The sequence below is a fragment of the Zonotrichia albicollis genome, chromosome 7, assembly GCF_047830755.1.
Source record: "Zonotrichia albicollis isolate bZonAlb1 chromosome 7, bZonAlb1.hap1, whole genome shotgun sequence".
Classification (NCBI taxonomy): domain Eukaryota; kingdom Metazoa; phylum Chordata; class Aves; order Passeriformes; family Passerellidae; genus Zonotrichia; species Zonotrichia albicollis.
In genome coordinates this window covers 27,039,739-27,063,224 of record NC_133825.1, presented here as the reverse complement: position 1 = coordinate 27,063,224, position 23,486 = coordinate 27,039,739, and the positions used below count along the sequence as shown (strand labels likewise).

Sequence of the window (23,486 nt, the reverse complement as noted above, 5' to 3'; positions counted from 1 at the left end):
AGAAATCACTGTAGATAACTTCTGTGCATGTACAAATACCATGGGCTAGTTAAAATAAAATCCTAAGAGTTGTGCAGTTAGTGTTCTGAATTGCTGCTTGCACTGCTGACTTGACTCACGGCTTCCTTCAGCCTGCAGGGGTTAGCAGGTCTGGGAATTGAGCATCCTCCAGTGCCTGTTGGGAGCTCATTTTTTTCTGGTCCTTGGTAGACAAGTTGTTCTTACACTGGGACATGGCAGGTGGGCAAGGGAATAATGGGAGAGCTCATGAAACATGAGACTGTTTCACTTCCCACTGCTCACACAAACTTTTTTTTCCCCCAGGCTTCCTTCCCTTTTCTCCTGTTCTTTCCTGAGCTGATCTGCAGGTCTGGTCTGTCTTGTGCACTGTTTCCAAACACAAGCAGTGACCTCCTGCTTCTTGTGTCCATTCCTGTCAGGGGTTTAAGTGCATGGAAGTGCATGGAAGCCACACTCTCTCATACTGTGTCCATCCTTTCTTCTGTTTGCTCTTTTGTTTCTTGCACATTGTTTTTTGTTAAGGCTTTGGTTTAGCTACTCATTTTTACCATGTTCTGAGCAAGGTAACAAGCAGCTAATCTTTTTCTTGTAGCCATTGTCAGTAGTTTCTTATGCCATGTTCTGTGTACTTTACTATTAATAACTAAAATATTTCTTAATATGGAGTTTTAAACTGAGCAAGGTAAACACAAAACTGAGAAGTCCCTATGGTGCAAGTCATGAGCCAACACATGATAACATAGTATTTTTAACGATTTTGATAATAATTTAGAATGCTAAAAGATTTCACCAGATATAGGCACTATCTCTTAATATTTCATTGGGCTGTTTCTTTGTATGATCCTCATTCTTTCCACCATTACTTTAGTACCAGGTACAAAAGAACTTGAGGTTAAAGTATTTGCTGTTATTGGTTATTATTATTTGGTTAGCACTCATATCTAAATCAGAGTGCCTGTTGTGCTAAGCACTCTGCAAACATCTTTGAAGAGACAATCTCTTCTCCAAAGAGTGGAGCAGATTAATACTTTAGTTTTTTCACCTTACTGCTTAATGCTGCCTTTTTTGCACTTTGGCTACATTTATCTAAGGGATGTTTATGCCACTCGTTCCTTTCTGTAGTAATGGAAGTGATAATGAGATAGCCAGTTTTTATCTGGATTAAATGCAACTTCCCAAAGCATTAAAAAAACCAAAAAAAACCCCAGTATATCATCAGATTGAATAAAGATGTTGAAAGACTTGTGTTGAGTGAGACCCTGCTGGGAGCTTGTCTAAAAAATGAATGTTTCCTGCTTTGTAAAGGTTGGGTTAGAATCTGGAGTTAATTATAAGTTTCCTGCATGTATGTTGGGATTGAGATTGCTGTGTTCTCAGTTCTACAAGTGTGCTAGATTATTATTTAAATTTCTGAGCTGATGTTGCCTGTCCAAACACTGGAAGGGTCTTCTCTGACCCCTATAAGGTGCATCTGATGAAGAAAGCATATTGGAAATACTTTTTCCGTTGCCTTGGACAGAGGAAAATACACTGTGAACTCAAGAGACCATTGGTTCATCCACTGCAGTTTCTCATCTTTACTAAAAGAGGTCTCTAGTAAAGACCTTATGACTTCCAGTCGTAGCATGTCTGGAACACAGCAGTATCAGTTCCAAGACATAACAACTGTCTTTGTTAATTGGTCTTTTGTTGCTGCTCATTAGTGCAGTGCCTGTACGTCCCTCTACCCTTTCTCCTTCACCTTAGCCCACAGGGGTCCAGTTGTGGATTTTGCTGGTTGTTTCTTAATCAGTGTCTATCTGCAGAAACTTTTTAGTCAAGAACCTGATAGAAAGTTGTCATTTGTTTCATCAGGATACCTATTGAAATGTTTGCTGTAAATCATGTAACATTCTTCCAGTCTTCTCTTATGAAGTCTTTATGCCTTTTTTAACGCATCCCTTTTATCTTACCAAGCTGTTCATTTTGGCTTACTCATGTTGTGTTCTGCTATCCTTTTTGATTCTTAGATTTTTCCAGGATGAAATACATTTTTGCTTTACAAGGTTTTCTTAAATGTACCTTCTCTACTGGTTTATTCCAGTCGGTAATAGCAGGGGCTTAAGTCTCTACTCCATGAAAGCTTTTGAGATAGTACCTTTTATAAATACTGCAGTGAACTAGACTATTTCACTTTAAAGCTTTGATTGCTTGATGGTAGGTTTCAACTTTGAACCCTCTCCTCTCTGTTTAATGATCTGCTTGTGTTGATGGAGTGGTGCTGGAGTTGTCTGTGATCACTGCTCTGGGTGTCACACAGGCTGCAGAGTGGAATGCTTTCCCAGAACATGCATGTGCATGAAAGGCCACTTAAAAAGGAAGATTTTTAGGCTTTGCCACTTTGTTTTTATTTATTCTCCAGCATTCAGTGGTGTGTTTGCTTGGGCAAGAATTTCCAGTGAGTTTTTAGAATGCCTGTTTTATTTTCTGTTACATGAATCTGTGGTGTATTTAGCTGCCTTGCAGAAACTCCTCCTGTCAGATTAGCATGGTCTAGTGGTCTGCATCCAGGCTAGGAAAAGAGCCTTTAATCCCTCATCTGATGTTGAGTGCATTGATCCTCTTCCCTTCAGGATGCTGTGAATGTATGTCCTTGTTGACTGACATTATCCTCCTCCGGAGAAGTTCTTCTCTCCATTCAAGACACCCTGATGTATAGATGTGAAAATCTTGTTTCTGTGTTGATGTTCAAACTCATTCTCTCCTTCCTGGTCTTTTTGTAAACATTTGCCCAGAGAGGTTCCTCAGGAAGTGGAGATAGTCTTGGCAGCAGAAATCTTCACATAGCCTACCAGTCAGTATGTCAGTGTCCCTCACCCTCACTTGTCTCCCTGGCATTCTAACCTGAGTATTATCCCCAAAGGATTAGTTCACTGCCTTAGATTCCCCCTTTGTGAAGCTGGGATGATGTTCTCTTCACAGGATTAGGTGAGGATTAGCCAGTGTTTATCAGCAACTTGCAGATAAAAGAAGTGCTTTGTTTACATGTATATCTTTTAGAATGTGTGGTCTTGATCACTTGGTAGTGCTCAACTCTGCATTAGAGAAACATCTGATGTAGAATACAGATACAGATAATTATTAACATGTGCGCAGGTATTTAGAAGTGAATACCGCTTCTTGAAAACTGAAGCATTTTACAGTTTGAAAATATTCTGTCCTGTTCTCTTTTTTTTTAAATTATTATTATTATTATTATTGCTATCTTTAAAATGTTTTCTATTAGTGTTGACACGTAGGATTTTCATGAACATTGTGGAAATATAAACAATATTTCTGGCCTAAGTAAATACTTCTAAAGGTAGAAGGAAACCTTTTGAAAGGTCTTTCAAAAGTTACTTTCCTATAAAGACAGACAATGTCTGCTGTTAGCTTTCAACACCAAATATCCCTAGTTCATAAATTATAGTAGCTGGAAGCTGAAATTCAGAGTGTTTCTTCTGCATCTTTTATAATTTCTGGTAAAAAAGGGTTTGCAGCAACTGGAATCAGCTAGCAGTCTTGTTGAAAATACATCTTGTTCTTCCCTAGCCATATTGGCTCTGTGGGGCTTTCTTGGTAACACGAACAGATATGACTCAGAGAGAGAACAACTGTGTTGTGTAGGAAGTTAAAAAAAGGGGATTTTTTACCATTTTGTTTTGGCCAACACCACAGTCAAGCTGCAATGCCCGCCTTTTTGATTTTGTTTCTTTTGCTTCTTGACAGCCAGTGGAACTGGAGCTGGTATCCTGAATTGATCTTAACAATCCATGAGAAATCTAAGAGAGAGCAAACAAGATGTTCTCAACACTGTGATATTTTTAACTGTTACAATTCCTAGTTTTCATAGCATCAAACTGCAGATTGCTAATATGGATTGTTTTATATTGGAATAGGCCAGATTAGATGAGTATTGCATTAAAATATTATTTGAATTGGGCCAAATTTAGATAATCTGGCTTTTGGAGGCCTTTCTTACATGGAAAACCTCTGATCAGGAAGAAAATGTAGTAGAAACTTGTTCTCAAAGTAAAATATAGGATGAAAAGTATGCAGCAAGAGGGAGGATGTGGGAGTACATGATAAAATTCCACCTTCTTGGAACCCACTAATTACCTTCTCTATTCTCATTAAGTCAACAGCACCCTCAGGTCTGGTCCTTGTTCCCTGGGCTTCTGTTACTCTTGAGGGTTCTCCTCATCTCTTCCACCACCCTTATGTTTTCAAAATTACCACAATCTATTCCCTTTGGAGAAAATTTCTTATTACTTGACTACAAATTTGTTCTTTCATTCAACCAGCTCCTTTCAGAAAACATTCCTGTGATAATTTCCATGAGAATTTTTTGTCCATGGCATCTTGGTTTTGAAATTTTATTGCACTTCTTTCAAGTTCTTTATGGAAGGAGCTAGTACTTATGTGTTTGTGAAAGGCCATTTATATAGGCCCCAGGCATTAAGTAGCCAGGCACAGTCTGTATGCAATAATATATCTGTAACCTTTGAGAAACCTGATCTTTAACATACTATCTTATCTTTTGCTCTAATTTCTCTTGGGTTTTATCCTCTATTGTAGCCACTTCCCCGCATTTCTTAGTTTACATGAGTAAAATGAAAAATATCATCTGCTAGACTAACATGGAAGTATTTCTTAATGTATTAAGGAGAAATTACATTTTGTATCATGCACTTGAAATAGTGTATTGAAGGAGAAAAGATTGTATTGGTAGAGGTTGTGTAAATGTAGAGACTGAGCTTCAGACCACTAAAATTACTTGGAATATTTTCAACCAACTTCAGTAGGAGTAGGAGCTAATCCAAAATTATTTTGACCAAGAAGGTAGAATTTTATTCACCATGTGCTTGGACAGCATCTTACTGTGTGCTGTACTGATGTTCTGATGTCCTTTCTGATTGTGGTTCTTCTTTCCAGATGTTCTGGGAACATGAAATTGATGTGGTTGCTGTTTACATAGGATGTTTGCTCAGTGCTTTTTTTACAAACTGCTGCTTTTCTACAGGCAGTGTCACAGAATCTCTGTCCCTAGAAAATGCTCTAGGGACAGAATTAACAGTGCTTGAAGTCTTGGGAAATACTCAGTGTCCCTTGCCGCCCTCTTTCTTCCTGTATCTTCTCCTCCTCAGTACATGTTCTCCTCAGTTTTAGCTTCCAAAGATGAAAATCTTCCGCCGATAATGTCTTGTGGGTATTACAGCCTTGCCTAAACTGCAGGCTCTGTTGGTCATGTCAGGTTGTATTCCAGTCATTTTCCCAGAAAATGCCCCGAGGAGCTCCATACAGCTCATTGGAAATGGTTTCCTATTCGTGTTTGTTACTACTGCCATGGGATTGTTAAGCATCCAAAAATTTGTTTCATTTTTAAAATCATCCTTTTGCACTGCTCTGACAGATTTGCTTTAAAAAATCGATGCTAAAATCTGGTTCCGTGTGTGATTAGGGTGTGTTACTTCCACTGTCTCCCCAGCCTGCACCCATCCTGGAGGCAGAGCAGGCTGGAGCTGCAGCTCGGCCGGCATCGGGAGCCGCTCCAGGGTGGGATCCGGGCTGGGCTGGGCCAGGAGCCAGCATCAGGAGCCTCTCCAGCGTGTGCCATCCATGCTGTGCTGGATCGGGAGCCTCTCCAGCGTGTGCCATCCATGCTGTGCTGGATCAGGAGCGGCTCCAGCGTGTGCCATTCATGCTGGGCTGCATCAGGAGCGGCTCCAGCGTGTGCCATCCATGCTGTGCTGGATCAGGAGCAGCTCCAGCGTGTGCCATCCGTACTGTGCTGGATCAGGAGCCTCTCCAGCGTGTGCCATCCATGCTGTGCTGGATCGGGAGCCTCTCCAGCGTGTGCCATCCGTGCTGTGCTGCATCAGGAGCAGCTCCAGCGTGTGCCATCCGTGCTGTGCTGTCTGCCTGCCGTTCGCGCCCGCCCACTGCACTCGCTGCCGCGCTCGGGCCCATGCGCCTTTTCAGGGGCTGAGAGGAGATGTCAATGAGAGGGGCGGGCGGGTTCGCCGAGCTGCCGGAGCAATTGATTCTTGTCTGCCTCTCCGAGCAGTCTGTCTGCGCAGCAGCACACGAGATGATTTTGCACGCTTTTTTTTTTACCCCGCTAATGCCCTAGTCAGCAGCTTGCAAAGGAAGAATAGTATTTAAAAAAAGAAATAATAGCAGTCCTCTGTGAGCTGCTTTGAGTGCATGGACCAGAGCTAAATTTGGAAGGCTAAAGCTTATTCCATGCAATATTATTAGAATTATTTGGGTTTCCAAAGGCACGCTCACATACATGTATGTGTTGCTGGCCAGCTTTTCCACGTGACTCGGCTAGATCCAAATGCAGTTATTTATAGATGGCAGGAGCAGTGATGACATTATCTTACAGCACTCCAGCCCTGAAATTATGGCACTTGTGTGCAGGGAGAGGTGGCCAGGTGTCCTCTGTGAGAATTTAGGCAGGCTGCTCTTCTGCAAATGTCCAGAAGAAAAGGTGGTCACAAATAACCCTTTCCCTCTCCTCCAATTCTTTTAATTTTCAGACAGAGAAACGAAAGCTATTGAAAAATCAGTCTGGGCTATGATTTCTACTGGCTTCTTTCCCTAGATGCTTGTAAAAAGCAATTAGCCACATTCATTTTTACACCTCTCCCCTCTTACACAGATAACCTCTCTCTACCTGTGTAAAATGATAAACATGCCCCTGAAGACAAGGAAACAGCAATTTCTAATCTGTCTAAAACTAATGTTCATCGTTAGGCTTTTAAATAAAAGTCTCTTGCTGCAGCCCTCCGTGCTTGTAGCTCGGCTAATTGAGCTGAGGCTGCTCCGTGGCACTGGAGCCCCGGCGTGGGGCAGCAGCTGCTGCCTCCCGCCTCTGCTGAGCGCCCGAGCCTGGGGCTTCATGTGGCTGGGGAAAAACCAAATACATGTCGGGGGGAAATATTTTTAAGGAAGAGAGACGAGGAAAAAGAAGATTAAAAAAAAAAAAAAGATGAATATGAAAGAAAAAGCTGTCGGGTTGACAGGGTGGTCACACAAAGAAATGCTTCAGCACAGCTGGGAGTGTGCAGGCTGCAGCAGAGCATGGGCACAGACAGCAGAAGATGGGGCTGCCTCAGGGCAGTACTGTTGCTGAACACTTTGTATTGTGAAACTACAACTAAAATAATCTGAAGATTGGGGTAGGGTTGTTTAGATGTTTCTTATTTTGTGCCAGCTCGGGTTTTCTCTGTGGCCCTAATTGTAACAGAGCATTGATGATTTACTACTTTTGCTTTATTGGTTATAAATGAAATAAACATAGTGTATGTGGAGTCTTTAGGGGTATCAGAATGCCTTAGCAAGAGCATCCATGGCTCACAAAGTCTGCTCCTGTAATATTACTGTGTTTCAGGTGGGAAATGTTCATTGGCCCAGAAGACACAGCTAGAGAAAATGAAACTTTAAGGATACAGAAGCCTTCCTCTTGCTCAGATTAGTTACCAAGTTCCCAGTGCAGCTTGGGAACAATTATTTGGTATTTGACTTTAGTATATTAATTGAATGTTAATTAATTAGGCAGTTGTCAAGAAAAGGTGATTAGTACCAGAGGAGCAGAGCAGGTTGCTAGTAAAGGAAGATGACAAGGTTTGTGGGGTTGGTGGGACTCAGAGGGAAAAAAGAGAAGTAATGACTCTGTTACAAAACTACCTCATCAACTGGGCAGTGAGATGGGAAGCAATGCCTTGAAACTGCAGTGCATGCCCACGTCTGTCTGCCTTGTATTTTTGAGCAGAAATTAGTTAAGCTAAAAACTGCTCTAGGCTGAGTTTCTGTTTCATGCTGTCCTTAACTATTTTCATGTTCAGCACATAGAGAGTGGAAGGATAGGGTCAGGGTACTTCTAGCTTAGTTCTGTTCAATTACAAAGTTTGGATAGTATGAAAAATGGTCCTGTAACTCCCAGCTTTGAAAGCAAGCGGTTTTGTTCCTTCAGCACTTATAGAGAAGTTGGCAAAGTTTGTATTATACTAGTCAAAGAAAATAAAAAAAACCGAGGACACCTGATAAAACATTCTTTTCCTGTAAAAAACTAAAATCATGTAAAGTTAAAACAAAAAGCAAGATGGCAGAACCAAAAAGCCTAAAGTTCCGAAAATAGCTTTTGGTCCTTCAGACTTCTGGCTGTGCAGTGTTAACTTTGGAAACACGTTTCTGCTATAAATTTTGGTTGTGTGGTTTTTGTAATTTTTTTCCTCTCCTTGAAAGCCTCTCCAGATGTTTTACAATTGTTGTTTGAAAATGTTCCATGGCAGGCACAGAGACTGCGGGCACAGAGCAGTAACCCCTTGATGTGGTGGTTGTGGTTTTTCCTTGTGAAGAGAGGAAGGTGTGTGATCCCCTCTGTTCTGGGACTCTCTTCTGTCACAAATGATGTGACCATCACCTGCTCTCAGTTTCTTTCATCTTTAAAACTTAGCCAGTAAGCTATGTAGCTGGATGGCCACTTGAGCAGTCTCTACAGGAGCTCCCCACACTGTAGCTAAGATGTCTTTTTGGGATAGTTGTGAATACAAGCCGGATTTAAATACTTTCCCGATGCAGACTGATTGAATTTCCTCTGTTCACAAACACAGATTTTATTTGATTCTAGAAGACTTCAAAAAGTGATCTGTGCCATGCCCCCTTAGCTGAAGAATCCGTTCTCCCTAGATCTGTATCTGACTCTTGCTCTGCATCTCCATTTATGGAAATTCCTCACCTTACCCCTTAGGGTATTTTAAAGCATTATAATGCTCCTAATATCTAACCTGTGTATTTTTTATCTCTGTATTGTTGGTGTTTGTACAGTTAATGCTCTGTTACTCAGTAAATCATAACACTGCTATCAGTCTTCCCTCTTGTAAAAAAAAAAAAACTCAAACCAAACCCATCGAAAGCCCTGATTCATTTCTTGCAGGGTTTATTGATAGGGTTTTTTCTAATCATTCTGGTTACTTTTCTCCCCCTTCTGTGGCTATACGTTGTGGTGAGATAGAGAGAACTGTGCATTTCCCAAGCTTGAGTCCCACTCATGCAGCCAAGCAGGCTGGCTGGTTGTGCTTTGGAAGCACAGCTACTGCCTTCATCGGCCCTCTGAGCAATCTGGTAATGCTCATTTCTATTAGTGACTGTTGGTTTAATAGTTTGGTAAGCCTTAAGTTTCCTGCCATGTTGTGTTGTGTTCAGCTAGACCTAATTTCCCTTGTTTTTTTATGAGAACGTCATGTTAAGCAGCACTAAAGCCTGACTGAAATCAAACTAATCTATACTCAGGGTCTGTTGTCTGTTACATAAAGAAAGTACAGAGGTAAGGCATTATTTGTTTCTGAAAAGTCAATTTTGGTTGTTACTAATTTTTTTACTTTCCTCTTGGTCCTTGTGAATTATTTGGGTTAGGTTTCCACTACAAGAAGCTGAACCTCCAGTTCTGCAGTTGTTCCTTTTTTTCGTTTAAGGATAGACACCAGATTTTCCCTCTTCCAGACTTCCATCATTGTGGTGGTTGTGCATGACTCCCTTGTGTTCCAGCTCCTGTTAAATTCATCTGTTGGGTTTTTTCTTAGCACTTTCAGATGTCAGTAGTGGTATTAGCTCAGGAGTTGTTTACAGTAGTAATTGGAGGGCTGAAGATGGATTAAATGAAACTGAGCCTCTCACCTGTAGGTCACTGCTTTATCTGTAGACAAAGATGGGTTCAAGTGTGTCAGTCTCATTTTTCAGATGTCTGGATTATGTATGATTTCTGTTGATGACTAGCACTGGCATTACAAAACAAAAGCATACAGCAGTAATGAAAGATGCTGTTGTTTGAAGTCTAAGCAGTGAAACCAACAATTGGATGAGTAAGAAAACAAGCAGTCTAATGCTATTGGAGTGCATTTCCTTGAAAAGTCTTATCCAAGATTCGCTTGCTGGTAGCCTTTCAACAGTGTTGTCTTCTCTTTATATAATGGGTTGTATTTTCAGATGTAGCAGCTTGGGCAGAGCTAAGCCTCAATGAGATGCTTGCGTATTTTATCTGGATCTGTACAGAGTGTTTTGTGCTTGCCAAATTGAGCCATTGTTGCTATGTTTTGTGATGTATTACTTCAAAGTTAATGTAGTGAATCTGGTAAGATCCTCTGCCAAGTTTTGGCAAGTGTAGAAGGAAATTAGGGAATCCCAGTTCCACTGAAGGCATGGGGTGAGGATAGCAGAATTGAAATCTGTGTCTCCAGCATGTACCATTCCAGTTGGCAAGAGCCTTTGGGGAAGCCTACATATAGATGTGTCTTGAGAGGTATTTGTGGAGAATTGAAGATATGCCAAGGCAAGCTGGACCCATATTCAAGACCAGACTTTGTACATGGTGTCAGTCTCGTGCAGCAGTCCTGAAAGCACATGCTGAGTAACTCTCAGGTTTGCAGTAAGGATTTTATTGAATAAAACCTCTGTTAATTAATGTGATACTACATTCAGTTTAATTAGGTGTTCCCTTCATTAGCTATTTTCCTACAAACCTGCATGATTTTTTTGTATTTTAATTGTAATACATAATTGCATTATAGATCCTACTGGGGCAGAGCTGTATATTTCTGCAGGACACAGCTGTAGCTATAGTAATGAAGGAGGCATTCTTGATAAAAGGCATTACTTAGATATTAGGGGTGGAAATGTGTATCATGTCCTGTTCCACAGCGTTGCATTGTGGCTGTCAACTTGGTGTTCCTGTTGTCATTAGCAGGGCAGTTCATGCCTCCTGAATGAGGATCTGTGCCAGCTGCCCCCTTGCTCTGCTGGGGAATTCAGTTCCATGCAGTTTGCTGGGATGAGGACTTGTTAAATCTGTGTGCCTTTGGAGGGGGTTCTCCTCCCTACAGGGGGCAGGTTTGTGTTGGCACTTTTTAGATAAAATCAGTCCATTTAATCCAACTTACTTGGACTTCTAGGCGAACATCACTGGTTTTGCCTGATGAAGAAGAGCAGCCACAATCCTCAGGTGCTCCATAAAAGCAGCCAGCTGGGTGCAAGCCTCCCTGGATGAGGTGGCAGCAAACACCTGGGATAAGCGCTGGCTCTGTGCTGTGAGCTGCTGTGTGCAAAGTGGGCATCTGCTGGCAGCTGGAGAGACAGGCCTGGGAGGAGGGATGGACTCCCTGGGAACTGCTCTGAGACCATGCTGAACAGCCAGACTGCTGCGAAATTCGTACTTTTGCCTTGTAATTGGCTTTGTGTGTACTCCTTTTGTGCTGTCAGCGTTGAGGCAGACACACAGAGGAGCAGAAGCTGGTGTAATGACAGGCAGGGCTCCTCTGTCACAGGGTTAGGCCCTGGAGCAGTACCCTGAGAGAACTGCAGAGGAGGGACAAACACAAATCTCTGCTAATGGACTGTCACATCCTGGGGTTGTGGCCTTGCTTTGCTGCCCTGACCGACAGGTGAGCCAGCCACTGCCAGGCTCTGCTGGGCTATGCAGGGAGGAGAGCTGCAGGAAAATCAGTCCTTGAAATAGTTTGACATTAGTGGTTTCTCCCTCTCTCCATCTCCTAGCTCTTTAAAAGCAAAATGGCTTTTAAAACACATGGGAAACATCTGATATTCGGTTTCACAAAATTGCAAAGATTCCATCCTTTTAATGCAATTGACCTTATTTTTCTAATGCTGTCAGCACATTCAGCTTTAGGTAGTTAACATTTTCAGTGTATTTTTCCAAACATGATATAGTCTCCATTTTTCTATGTAGAAAGAATAACTGCTCTAAATAACCAACACAATAGTTGTTTCCACTCCTCTCATTCTCTTCTCATTGCTGCTTCCCTTTCCTCCCCACCAAATTACCTCACTGGATGCTTTATGAAAACTGTATTTAGATTGCAGTCTGTAGAGGAGAGAGCAGAAAGCACTTAGTAGCTCTGTGTTCTACTTATCTGGAATTCTCCATGTAAAAAAATACAGACTTGTTTCTAAAAGCAATATAAAATTAATGGATATGATTGGTGAAAAATGATGTATTTTCTTACTTATGCTGTAAATATCTTTTCAGCCAAATGCATTTCCTTCTGAGACATGAAACCAATCTAGTGAGATGGTGCTGAACAGATAGTTCTCCAAATCAAACTCCTCCTTTTTTCCTAATATTTTCATTGCAGCAAATAAGAAATACGGATCTGCCAGTCTGCCTATTGAACTATCTACTGCAGCTTAACTGCAGCAAGGAAGCAGTAATCCTATTGTGCTCTTCCAGCAGTCTCCCGGGAAGCAGAAGGCATTGAAATTACTGAGCTGTTGTCCTATCCCCTCCTCACCTGTCTTTGTGGCTGTAAATATAGTGTCTGCCTGTAAATAACAGTTTGCTGCACCTTTAAGCACGTTCCCTAACAAGAGGCTGCGATTTACTGAGGTGATAAGCTGTAACTAATACTAGGGTATCATAATGGGTAAATAGATTAGCACTGTGCTTCTCTGTATTTTGCTTTCTAGGGAGCTACAGCTCCTGCACTCGAGGTGCTTACTGTGGCACTTTGCAGTGCCAGAGCTTGCAGCTCCCAGGGCCGGGCTGGGTGCAGCTGGGGAAATGCATCACTGCCTCTCTGGGGCAGCATTGGCTGCACACCCTGGTTGCTTTACTTTTTCTCGTCCCTGGCCCAAAAAGGGCTGTCATGGGCTATACCAATCTTCTGTGCTATGGCTATAAAATCATGTTTGACCTGCATCTTCAGCATCCATCATGTAATGTGTACAGGTATACCAGCATCATTTGTTGTCAAGAAGTATTAAGTGGGGCGAGCACCCTGGGCATGATCTGTGGCTTACCCAGCTCAAGCTCCTTGATTTTCCTAATGGAAGGGCCCCAGCACTTACCAAGCAGCTGTGCTGCTGCTGGGTGATGGGCAGTCGTGGCTGTGAGGGATGGAAAGGTGCCACAGAGCGAGCAGTGAGGGCCTTGCTCTCTGTACTGCCTGGCAGGTTTTCGGCACAAAAGGGCCCTTACAGGAAAGGAGCAGTACCAGGGGATGTGGCCGGTCCTAATAATTGTGTCGCAAATCTTGTGATATTTGGCATGTTCTTAAAGACTTGGCTCCTAGAGGCAGGGGATTAAATAACAATTGCTTCCTTTCTCTTTCAAGTAAGGCTTAGCTCTGTGGTTGCAGAGAAATGCTTAAAATGTGACTTGGGCTGACTGGGAAAAAAAATAAAAATTGCCTTCCAGCCTTCTTTCCCCTCCTTGTCCCCAGGATCCCAATGTGGATACATTGCCATGTCTTAGGATTTTTTTCAATGAAAGAATTTAAGATTATTGGACACATCCAGAAGGACATAAAGTGTTGCCAACTTTGGGTGCGTGGGAGTATTTATGAGTTTTTTAAGGAGAGGTCAGTCACATTCTGTGCTGAGACCCACTCTGCGATGTCTGGTCCTCTTCAAAGAATAGAAAAACAAAAATGTGACCGGGTAGCCGCAAGCTGAATATATCTGAACTGATTTTTTTCTCTTGCTTCCTTAGGGAAACCCCTTGGGCTAGTTGTAATTGAAATTTCTCTTGTTTTTAAATCTGTATTTCTGCTTTTCACAAATGTGAAAGCTGAGGCTGCTCTGTCTGTGCTGGTTTCTTAACGCAGTCGTCATTAGCAAATCGGTATTGATTTATTCCTATGGAAATAGATCAGTGCTAAAAGTGAAATGCAATCCCATTAAGAATGATACAGGTTTTGCAGATGGAGAAAAGTAGGTCAAATATTACACCAATCATGCCAGAGAGTGTCCCTTTAAGCCAAATAAATGTGTGAATACACTTAAACTGTCAGTACGTTATTTGATTGCCATTATTCTGTATCTTTTTGCATGAGCTAGCAGAGCCCTCTATGACTGAACAGGAGTTGAAGGAAAATGTCAATTTTGGTGTATTAACCAGGTTGTATTTTACACCTGGGCTGTGTACAGGGCTTCTTGGGGGCTGTGTGCACATGCAAGCATTCTTCCTTTCCTCTCGTTGCAACAGTTGAGTTCAACTTAAGCAGGAAAGGCACATCATTGTATGCAAGGGACATTGTAGCAATGCAGCAGAGGAACTCGATTTAAATCTGATCATTAAACTGCCGCAGCAAGGGGCTGCGAGAGACGGTGTGGATGGTCCATCTGCAAAATCTGTGCTCCTGTTGTACAAGGAGGAGGGGCCGAGGGGGAGAAAAAGCAGCTGCTTGGCTGTGCTATGAGAGGGTGAGACTGACTGTTGGCACCATCTGTAGCTGTCCTTTGTGCTTGCTGCTTTATCTGTTCATTATAGTATGATACTGAAATTCTCGTGCTTTGAGTGTAAATGAGTTGAGATACGCCTAATACTGTCAGCATAAAAAGCAGTAACTAAGTACACTAAAGATGAATAGTGTAATCTGTAAATTCATTTTGAGTTTGTTTTATCTTGCTTGAATAGCCCAGGAAGTGATGTTCTCCAGAAGCCAGCTGTACCAGATGTGTGTTGGCAGGGTATATATTCATCTTACCGAGCAGAGAGCACAGTACTGGAGGTGGATGGGGCAGGAGAGATGGGAGGCTGCCCTGCGTGTTCCAGCAGAAGGGAGCAGACTCTTTAGAGGAGGATAGAGCAGGTCAGAGGGGAATTGCTAACTCCTAAGGTGGCTACAAACACCTTTGTTTTCATTCCATACACAAGTACCAACACAGGGAAGAGTGTGATTATTATACATGGTACATGAGTTGAAATGTTCTGAGGGAGGAAAGGTTGAACTATAATGAGTGCTGATAGGGATGAGTAAATTTCCTAGGTTTTTACCTGCAGTCTCTAAGTTTCTAAAAACATGAGTCCTCTCCAGATAACTTGTAGAATAAAACCATCCAGCTTATCTTGAGGGCCTCTTTTTTCTTTGATGGTTTACATTTTCCCTTTATAAATCTGCGTACTGGATATTGGTAATAATAACAACTCACTAAGATGTTTTCTTACCTTCACCTCACCAAAGCAATGCTCTCATTGGCACATTCTTTTTCTGGGAGTTACACTGCTTTTTTTCCAAGCAGGTTTGGCTTTTGTTTGCAGATTCATGCCCTCGGATCCTTTGGGTTGTTGCTTTTTATCTTACTTGTCAAGTGCACATAGGTGTGCAGAAGGAGCAACTCCCTTCTCCCATCATAGCCTCGTCCAAGATGGATGATTCTGTAGTAATTACACTCGGCTGTGGAAGTGCTCAGCATCCACTATTACTCATCCACTCTTACTCAGTGATGGCTGCGTTAAGTGTTCGGCAGAACACTTTGTTCGTGTTTCCCGAGCTCAAGTGGCTGTGGGCAAGGGAAGAAACCCTGTGAGGCAGGAATTTGTATTTCCAGGCGGCTGGAAAGGGGGAGGGGGGGCCTTTGTCACTGGCACATTAGTAATGATATGCCAGGGATAAAAGGTGAGTATAATTTGATCAAATGCTTGTTGACAGATTCCTTGGCTAATAGAGAAGCAGCTTAGACTGACACTCGTTGCTGGAACACTTCACAGAGCTGGAGGGAATGCTTTTTGTAGGCTCGGTGTGAGGCTGACAGTTTCCCAGTGACCATATTTAGTTACATAAAGAAACGATGGCCCCCTTTTGTCACAGCAGAGCTCTAAAATGCCTCCCTAAACACCTCTCTTGACCTTCTGCTTGATAAATGCAATAAAATTGCTACCTCTTCTTTGTCCAAATGCAATAAAATTACTACCCCTTCTTTGTGCTAATGTGTGATTAATTCACAGCAGTGGCCCAGGCGATAAGTATTTTTCTTGTGTGGCCATTTAACTTGAGAAAATCCAACTGTTTCTTTTACCATACTTGCGTGTGTTTTTGGTAAAGCAGGTTCTTTTTTCTGCCCCACAAATATGACTTTACAGTTAGTCTCTTTGGAATTTATTCTGTGTTAACAGTGCATGTGAGTAGCTGCTGGGAAAAGAAGATGGTGTACTCAGAAATGATAGTTAGCTACTGTTTATGATTGTTATTTGGTGAAAAGAAAACCATTAGAAAATTAAGACATGAAAACAGGAGCCTCAATTTCAGAGGATTCTGCACTTGTCTCTTTTAAATGAGCAAGCCTGAAATTGCATCTAGAGTTTGTTACTACCCTAAACCGCTATGGCAGCTTGGGTTTTCAGTAGTCTTCTGGTTCTCACCTACCCATATAATCTGTTGATTTGTGTTCAGTCTGCAACACCTCAGGAAGGCACTTAGTTAAAAATTAAACATGAAGCGTTTTTTTGTTCTGAGGGTTTTGTAAATCATCCTTTAAAGAAGAAAAAAGCCCAAGCACTTCCACTTGAAAAGTTGATTTCTTTCCACTGCAGGATTTTTCAATTAGTCTGCACTTTGTTCCAGTTAAACTCCTCAGTGTGTTCTCATACCTGGCTGACTTTTTAACAGAGCCACTTCTGATGTTGGAATTAAATAGGCAGCTTTAAGGCTCGGGTGGATGTTGCTGGGGACTTCGGTGGGGTGTCTTGGCTGGGTGCGCTCATCTGAGCAGTGCAGTCAATTTCTGGGGCTCTGCTTACTGCAGAGTAGGTGGTTTCTATAACAGGGCCTGGTCTTTTGTGAATGTGGGTGCATAAGGGAGAGGCCACATTTTCAGGAATAATGACCCCTTTCATGTCTTGAGTTGCAAGCTCTTCTTCCCTCTAAGAGATCTCTGCATCTTCATAGTTCATAAGCATGATTTTCCTGTAAGCACAGAATTACCCTCATTGACTACAAGATTAGGCACATAATGGAAATACACATTTAGGGGTTATGTTGGGTCAGATATAGATTTAAGTGCCTAACTTTGTATCCATACATCATTCTCCTGTTTATCTATTCAAGACTGGTAGCTCATAGCAGTTTTGGAGATTAATTTGTGCGCATGGGTTTCTCTCCAATTAATCTTAAGAAAAAAAAAAGCTGAATAGAAAAGAGGTCTTTTTTTCTTTGCTCACCTCTGCAAATGATGTCTTCTCTGTGTTTTTGTTATGTTTCTGTTAGTGTGAAATGAATTATTCTGCATCTTGCTTTACTTGTAACAGCTATCCCATGTCCTTTTGCTTCATCCATTCTTCGCCTCTGTGCTCCTGGGCTATGCAGAATGTTTGTAACTTGGGTAAAAGTGTTCTAATGGTAGTGTAGGGCAATTACAGACTGAGTTTGATAGGATAAAAGTTGTCTTGTGCCTCCTGAGCTATGCAGAATGTTTGTAACTTGGGTAAAAATGTTCTTATGATAGTGTATGGCAATTAGAGACTCACTTTGGTAGGATAAAACTCTGAGTGGTGGTTCATGGACCAGCTTTGCATTCATGGTGTTTGTCTAGGTCATGACTCCTGTTACAGTGGCTTGCACCTGCAGGGGGCTGTGCTGGTTCCTCAGATATGTGCTCACTGCCATTTGTTCTGTTTGCACAGCCCTGCTTTCATCGTGGTGTGAGGAGCTGGGACGGCTCTTGCTGCTTCGCCACCAGAAAAGCCGGCAGAACGACCCTCCCGGGAAGCTCCCCATGCAACCCCCCATGAACTCTATGAGCTCCATGAAACCCACCCTCTCTCACAGGTGAGTGTGGGCCCAGCCCACAGCACTGCAGGCTGGACAGCGTGTTGTGTGACAGATCTGCTCCTTGAAATGCTTGGTACCACTGCTGGGGGCAGTGACGCTGTTTCATGTACTGCTCAGCACTAGGGACAGCAGGGTATCTGTAATTACAGCAAGCGCTAAAGAAACTCAAATTTTCCTTTTGCTATTGCCCCATGCATAGTGAAGTGACACCTCTGTCTTCAAATCTGTGCTCAGATGAAGTGGGTGTGCTTTCAAGCTTCAAGTCATGCCCTAGAGATGAACTTGTACCTCGTGTCTCTCATCAGACATCTGCCCGATGTTTATTTAAATACAATTGGCTTTTCTTGATGTTGAAAACATTTCGCTGATGTTCTGTGTTTTAACCATTATTGGAAATGTATTACACGCAAAGCAATTGTACTGTGGGTGTAGGCATAGATCAGAGGATGTCCTGTACAGTCTTGTATCAGGTGAGGATCAGACAGCACTTGTGTTAATATAGAGAAAACATGGATGTTAAAGGACACTGAAAGAAGACGATGTGAAGCCTTTGATTACCAAATTATTTAGAGGATCACTCTTTGTAATTCTTGTCTGCGCAACCTAGGTCAAAGCAAAAGCTGGAAATCAAGAGTAGACAGGATTGAGCATCCATTCAGTGCTTTATGTTTCTGGGAGGTTTTTTTGAAGGATTTATTTACCTCAGCATCACATTAAAAAAAATCACAAATAGTATAAATTTGTTTTATGTAGGATTATTTTGTTAGTAAAGGACTATGAGAGTGCAGTGAGTCTAAATTCCTTGTACCTAAGTTCTGTGATAGCCTAACTAACTTGAACTTTTGTGTTAGAGTGAAGCTTAGGGACATCTTTGTACCAGTGCATTTGCATATGCAAATCTGTTTGCAAACAGTTTTGGGGGTTTGGGTTGGATAGTTTTTCATTATTTTTGTTGCATTTATGGGAAAACCATGCAATAAGTATGTCTTTTACTTCAGCCCTTGAGAATAAATGAAGTCCTTTTTTTTGAAGTATAATTAATATATCATCACTGGCTTTTCAGAGTACCTAGATTTCCTCTTTTTTAGTTGCTTATGAAACGACTGATTGTAAACACATTTAACAAAAAAACTCCAAAAAAACCAAAGAAAACTTAATATTTTAAAATAATTTTACACTTGGGAGCAGCTTTTAAGAAGACAAAGTGAAATTAGTGGCTAGTCTGATGAGAGTGTGGTGCACTATATGTGCTCTCTTAGGTGTAGTTTTGTAGTTTTTAGATGCCTGATTCTCATTTGACCTTTTAGCCTCTGTTCCCCTAGAGTCTATAAAGTAAGACTATCTCACAGGGGCTGTGTGCTACATTACTAGATAATAGATAAGATAGGCACAACTCACTTCTTTCGTGGCAATTTTCCACAGAAACTGTCACATGTCAAAAAAGAAATACTTTCTTCTACTAAACCTAAATACCAGCATTTCCAGCAGCACCGAGTCATCCAATATCCTGCCTGTAGCAGAGCAGCCTGATCAGTGTTAGGCAGTCCCTGCCTATTTCTCTCGAGTATTGCCCTTGAATTGCCGAGTATTGCCCTTGAATTGCCGTACTGGGGAAGACACAGGGAGCAATTTCTAAATTACTCCTCTTTACCTATGAGATGCCCCTCTAGAAACAAAATTTCTGTGGCATCACTTCTTATATACAATAACTGCAGCAGCCACTTTGGGATTTGGAATGTTTGCATCACTGCTTTGGTGTGCGCTGTTGTCTGTAATTTTACTGTAACTGCTCAAAGTCTCTCAGGTGGTACATTAGAATGAGACATCCTGTGGCTCTCCAACTTCTTTTTCCACCTGGAACTGTTTATTTTCATGCATGTTTTGTAATCAGTCTGTAAGACAGAAGTGAAGTATGGTGTGAAGAAGAATTGAGTCTTCTATTTGTTTTAATTAAACAAAAGATGAAAAGACATTAAGTACAGTATTAACTACAATCAGTGATGAACCTGTTGATGAAGCACCATTTGTATTTGCATTAGATTACAATTGGGTCAAAAGCTTACTATTAAAGTTCACAGTATCTTATCTCTAATCCACAAGACTTTTCTGTTAATTCAAACAAAAAAAAAGTTTGCTTTGTATTTCCTTAAACAATTAATGTAGCCAGCTATTTCAAGTTTTGTAAAAGAGCTAGATATTAAATTAGAACAACCAAGACCATATGCAAGAACCTTACTTAACAAAGGCAATGTAGATATATGTGAGCTGCTGATTATCATAAGACACACAATTAAATCCCTCCCCGTCATCAGTCGATCTTGAGTACTCCACACAGAGCTTTTTCTGCTGTTCCTTTTACTAGCAACAAAATTACCCACAACTCTAGTCAGGGGACTAGAATCCTGATGTAGCAGGCACTACAGAAACACAGCTGCTTAGTTTCAAAGTTGAAACGGGGCTCAGCTATTTAAAATAAATTGTGACTCAATAATGTATCACCAGAATCTAAATCTAAGGATTTATATTTAATAAACTGTGGGCACTTACACTAGAAGTAATTCAGGCCTGGCCTGTTTTTAAGAACAATCTTTGATTTTTAAAAGTTAATTGAGCTATGAAAGAAAACTGAAGTAGACTGCTCAAGGAGGGCTTTCCCAGTGTTACTGTTGGTTAAATGTACTTACAGAGAGCAGAATGAAAGCCATGTGAGGATGTGCACACATGCAACAAATGCTTTCAGAGTAGAGACTGTCTTGTTAATTTCTTTCTAAATTTAGTTTTTCATTAACAGAATGATCAAGTGTTGCATACAGAAAAAAGTCAGCTAAATACCTACTGTCTAATGTAGGCCAGTTGGCTGGATTGCAAACTCCTGTGCTTTGTGAACAGAATGAGCACTGGGCTGTCAAAAAGAACCTCCCAATCTTAGGGGTTTTTTAAGTCTTTGCAGTCTAATAGTCAGCTCAAACTTGAGTGTGAGATTTTATTTTCACCTTAGACCTTTTTATTGATTAATGTGAGTAAACTTTACTCCTGTATTGAAGGACCATTGTAAGACCTATCCACCTCCTTAATCCTGTATAACTTCTAATTAAAGTCCTACTTAATGGATTTAGGGGGACTTAAGGAGAGCTGTTAGTCTTCAGGCTAGCCCTTCTGCACGGGCGTGAAATTTCCTGCTTTCTAGCTTGCAGGTAATTATTTGTGTTGTAGTTTTCCAATCTGACAAACTGTCTGTAATAACAGATACTACTCAAGGTGGCTGATTTTTGAGTAAATATAAGGTCTTTGGCAAATGCTGTTATATAAGTATAAATTATTGTCATTATACACCTTCCAATGCTTTGATGAAGTTCCTACTTAACTCCATTACATTAAGTGGTGGACCTCTGTGTGTGTATCAAATTGAATCTTGGTTGAAATGGGTACAGTTCCAATCAGTCCCAGCAGGAATTGCACCCTGGTTCATTTTCACGTCAGTCTGACTCAGGCAAGCTCTGGGGGGCTTCTCATTTCTTGCACAGCTTGTAATAAAGCTTATTTGTCAACAAAATCACCTAGAAATAGACAGCTGTTAGTTGCAGTTTAGTGTGTTGCCATGAGCATCTGTAGGGTTCTTACTGTCTTCACTCTGGCTCCAAATTTTGGTCTTATGCATTAATTGCCAGCTGTCTCACAGTTAGTGACCAAAGGCTGGTAATGCCTCTATAGGGCAGTCATGCTTGATGAAATATATGAAGATAATGTTGTTTTTATCACAAATTACTTAGTGCCAAACGTTTAGAGAAAATTGAACAGTAGATGAAATGAAGCATTAATTCAATCATACAGTAGATGTGTTATTTATTGCCATTAATGTTTTATGTTCAGGCAATCATAAATACCTTTTAGTGGCTAGACTTGCTTTAAAAGAGTGATTGTTTTTAATGCTAGTTTTGTCCTTTTTTTCTTCCAATTTAAACCTGACTAAGAGCTGAACTTTCAAACTTTCATAGGAGCTCTTGGAAAAGAATGGTAATTCTGTCTAAGTTTTTATTGAGTGATAAGGACTGGCCCTTGCATTGTTAACAATCAGGAGTGAACTGGTTATAACATACTAGTACCAACAGTGTCAGAAGTTCTGTAAAGGCTGCTACCTTTTCAATTTTGCATCATAGGCTGTTTTGACCAACAGTGATAGTCACTTCAAAAAAGTCTGGGTGAGGTCAGGTTCAGCACGTGCACATTTGTATGAAAACAGGCACATTGTGCATGTTTTATACATCAGTTTGAAGTAGGGGTTGCTCCATTATGTCACGTGTCTCTGGCCTGCAGGGACAAACTTTGCAAAAGAATTCATAACTCTTGAGGTAAAAGATAAAATTGTTTCAAAGCCTTTTCATCTTTCTGGTTGTGGAGTTGTGAAATAAATATAATTAGGGACTGAACAGATGGTAAATCCTAATATAAAAGAATATACCCAGTAAATAAATGTATATTACTTCTGATTCTGCAAAAGTAGCTTTGCTGGTTTTTCCAGTTTCCTTTCTGTCAAGAAATGTTAATATTTACCATCAGGAGAGAATAGGGAAGAATTCAGAATCAAGAAATGTTTCTGTAGAAGAGTCACTCCTTAAAGAAAAAGACCCCAGAAAAATTTCTTCAGAATAATCTGCTTATGCTCTAAGCATTGCAAAGATGAAACTAGTTAGGAATTGCTCCAAAGTAATGTCCCAAGAGTTGCCCATCTCATCCTCCAAGTAAAACTACTGATACTCATTTTATCACATACACTTAATGGGGAGGAGGTGGAAAAAAACCTTGAGCCTGTTGAAGCTAAAAGAAAATTATGACTGCCTTCTCCTTGAAAACTGGTAAGTGTAACCATTAGCTGTTGATAATTAAATATTGAATATTTTCATGTGAGAAATCTGCATTTCATTTTAGATGAGTTTGTGGTCATTTCTTGTGGTAACAGGAAACAGCAATGGGTAACTTGATTTCAAATATGTCTTCTTTGCATGCTTGGTAAAAGGTATAGGATAAGGATCATGTTTTCTTTTGTATACACCACCTTGCACAGATGTGAAAACAGGTCTTCTCTATTGATTGATGAGTCAAAGTGAGTGCTGTTGTAATAAAACTAATAGTAGCAGGACTACTATAATTTTGTGGGGTTTTTTTTCTGATAAGTACATATAAATGGCTGTATACTCTGTATTTTTCCTGTAGATGTTGTAGTCTTATGGTGTTAGTTTGTGATTTTTTTTAATTATAAAATGCCAGCTGATATTTTTATAAGTAAACACTAGGCAAATATTAAGGTCTGTCTGCTGACTGAGGCAAAATCTGATCTTCTCAGGATTTGTGCTATGTTAATTTTTAAAATACAGCAACAGCTTAGAATAGACAGGTATCATTCTCATGTTTGGGCCATATTGAACAACAAATTCCTGAAAATGTCTGCTCATTTCTGTTTAGTGATTATCACAGGGGTATCATGGCTCTTTGCATGAGGTCTGCTCTCAAAAGCAGGTGGTATGTGCTGAGCGTACATGATTTTCCCTTTCAAGCATATTGGAAAGGTACCTTCTGTCACTTGTTCTCAGTGAAACCAACTGATTTCTGGTGGCAGTAGGGTTAAAAATCATTTAACTGTGGCAGCACCCCTGGTTTTTAACCATTTTGACTGTCAGCACGATAAGCATGTGGTGACACTGAAAGCTACACTTTGCCTAGCCCTTTGTTGCAAAACTAATTGAAATCACTGGGAGTGTTTTAACTGGATTGAGTGCCTTTGGATAGGGCACAGCAGAATCAAGTCGGTGCCCTTCAAGCTGCACAGCATCAGCCCCACCTGAGAGGTGCAGCAGTGCTTTGAGGCACAGAAGGGCCGGG

At 41.0% G+C, this 23,486-nt stretch overlaps 1 protein-coding gene across 10 annotated transcripts in view; it reads left to right on the top strand.

Annotated features, from left to right (window-relative positions):
* ZMIZ1 (zinc finger MIZ-type containing 1) overlaps window positions 1–23,486 on the top strand; it is a 332,546-nt gene that overhangs the window by 267,728 nt on the left and 41,332 nt on the right. For all 10 annotated transcript variants that reach the window (XM_074544741.1, XM_026799542.2, XM_074544742.1 and 7 more), the window contains one exon: window positions 17,462–17,606. In XM_074544741.1, coding sequence (XP_074400842.1) covers window positions 17,462–17,606 — 145 coding nt within the window. The remainder of the gene's footprint in view (window positions 1–17,461; window positions 17,607–23,486) is intronic.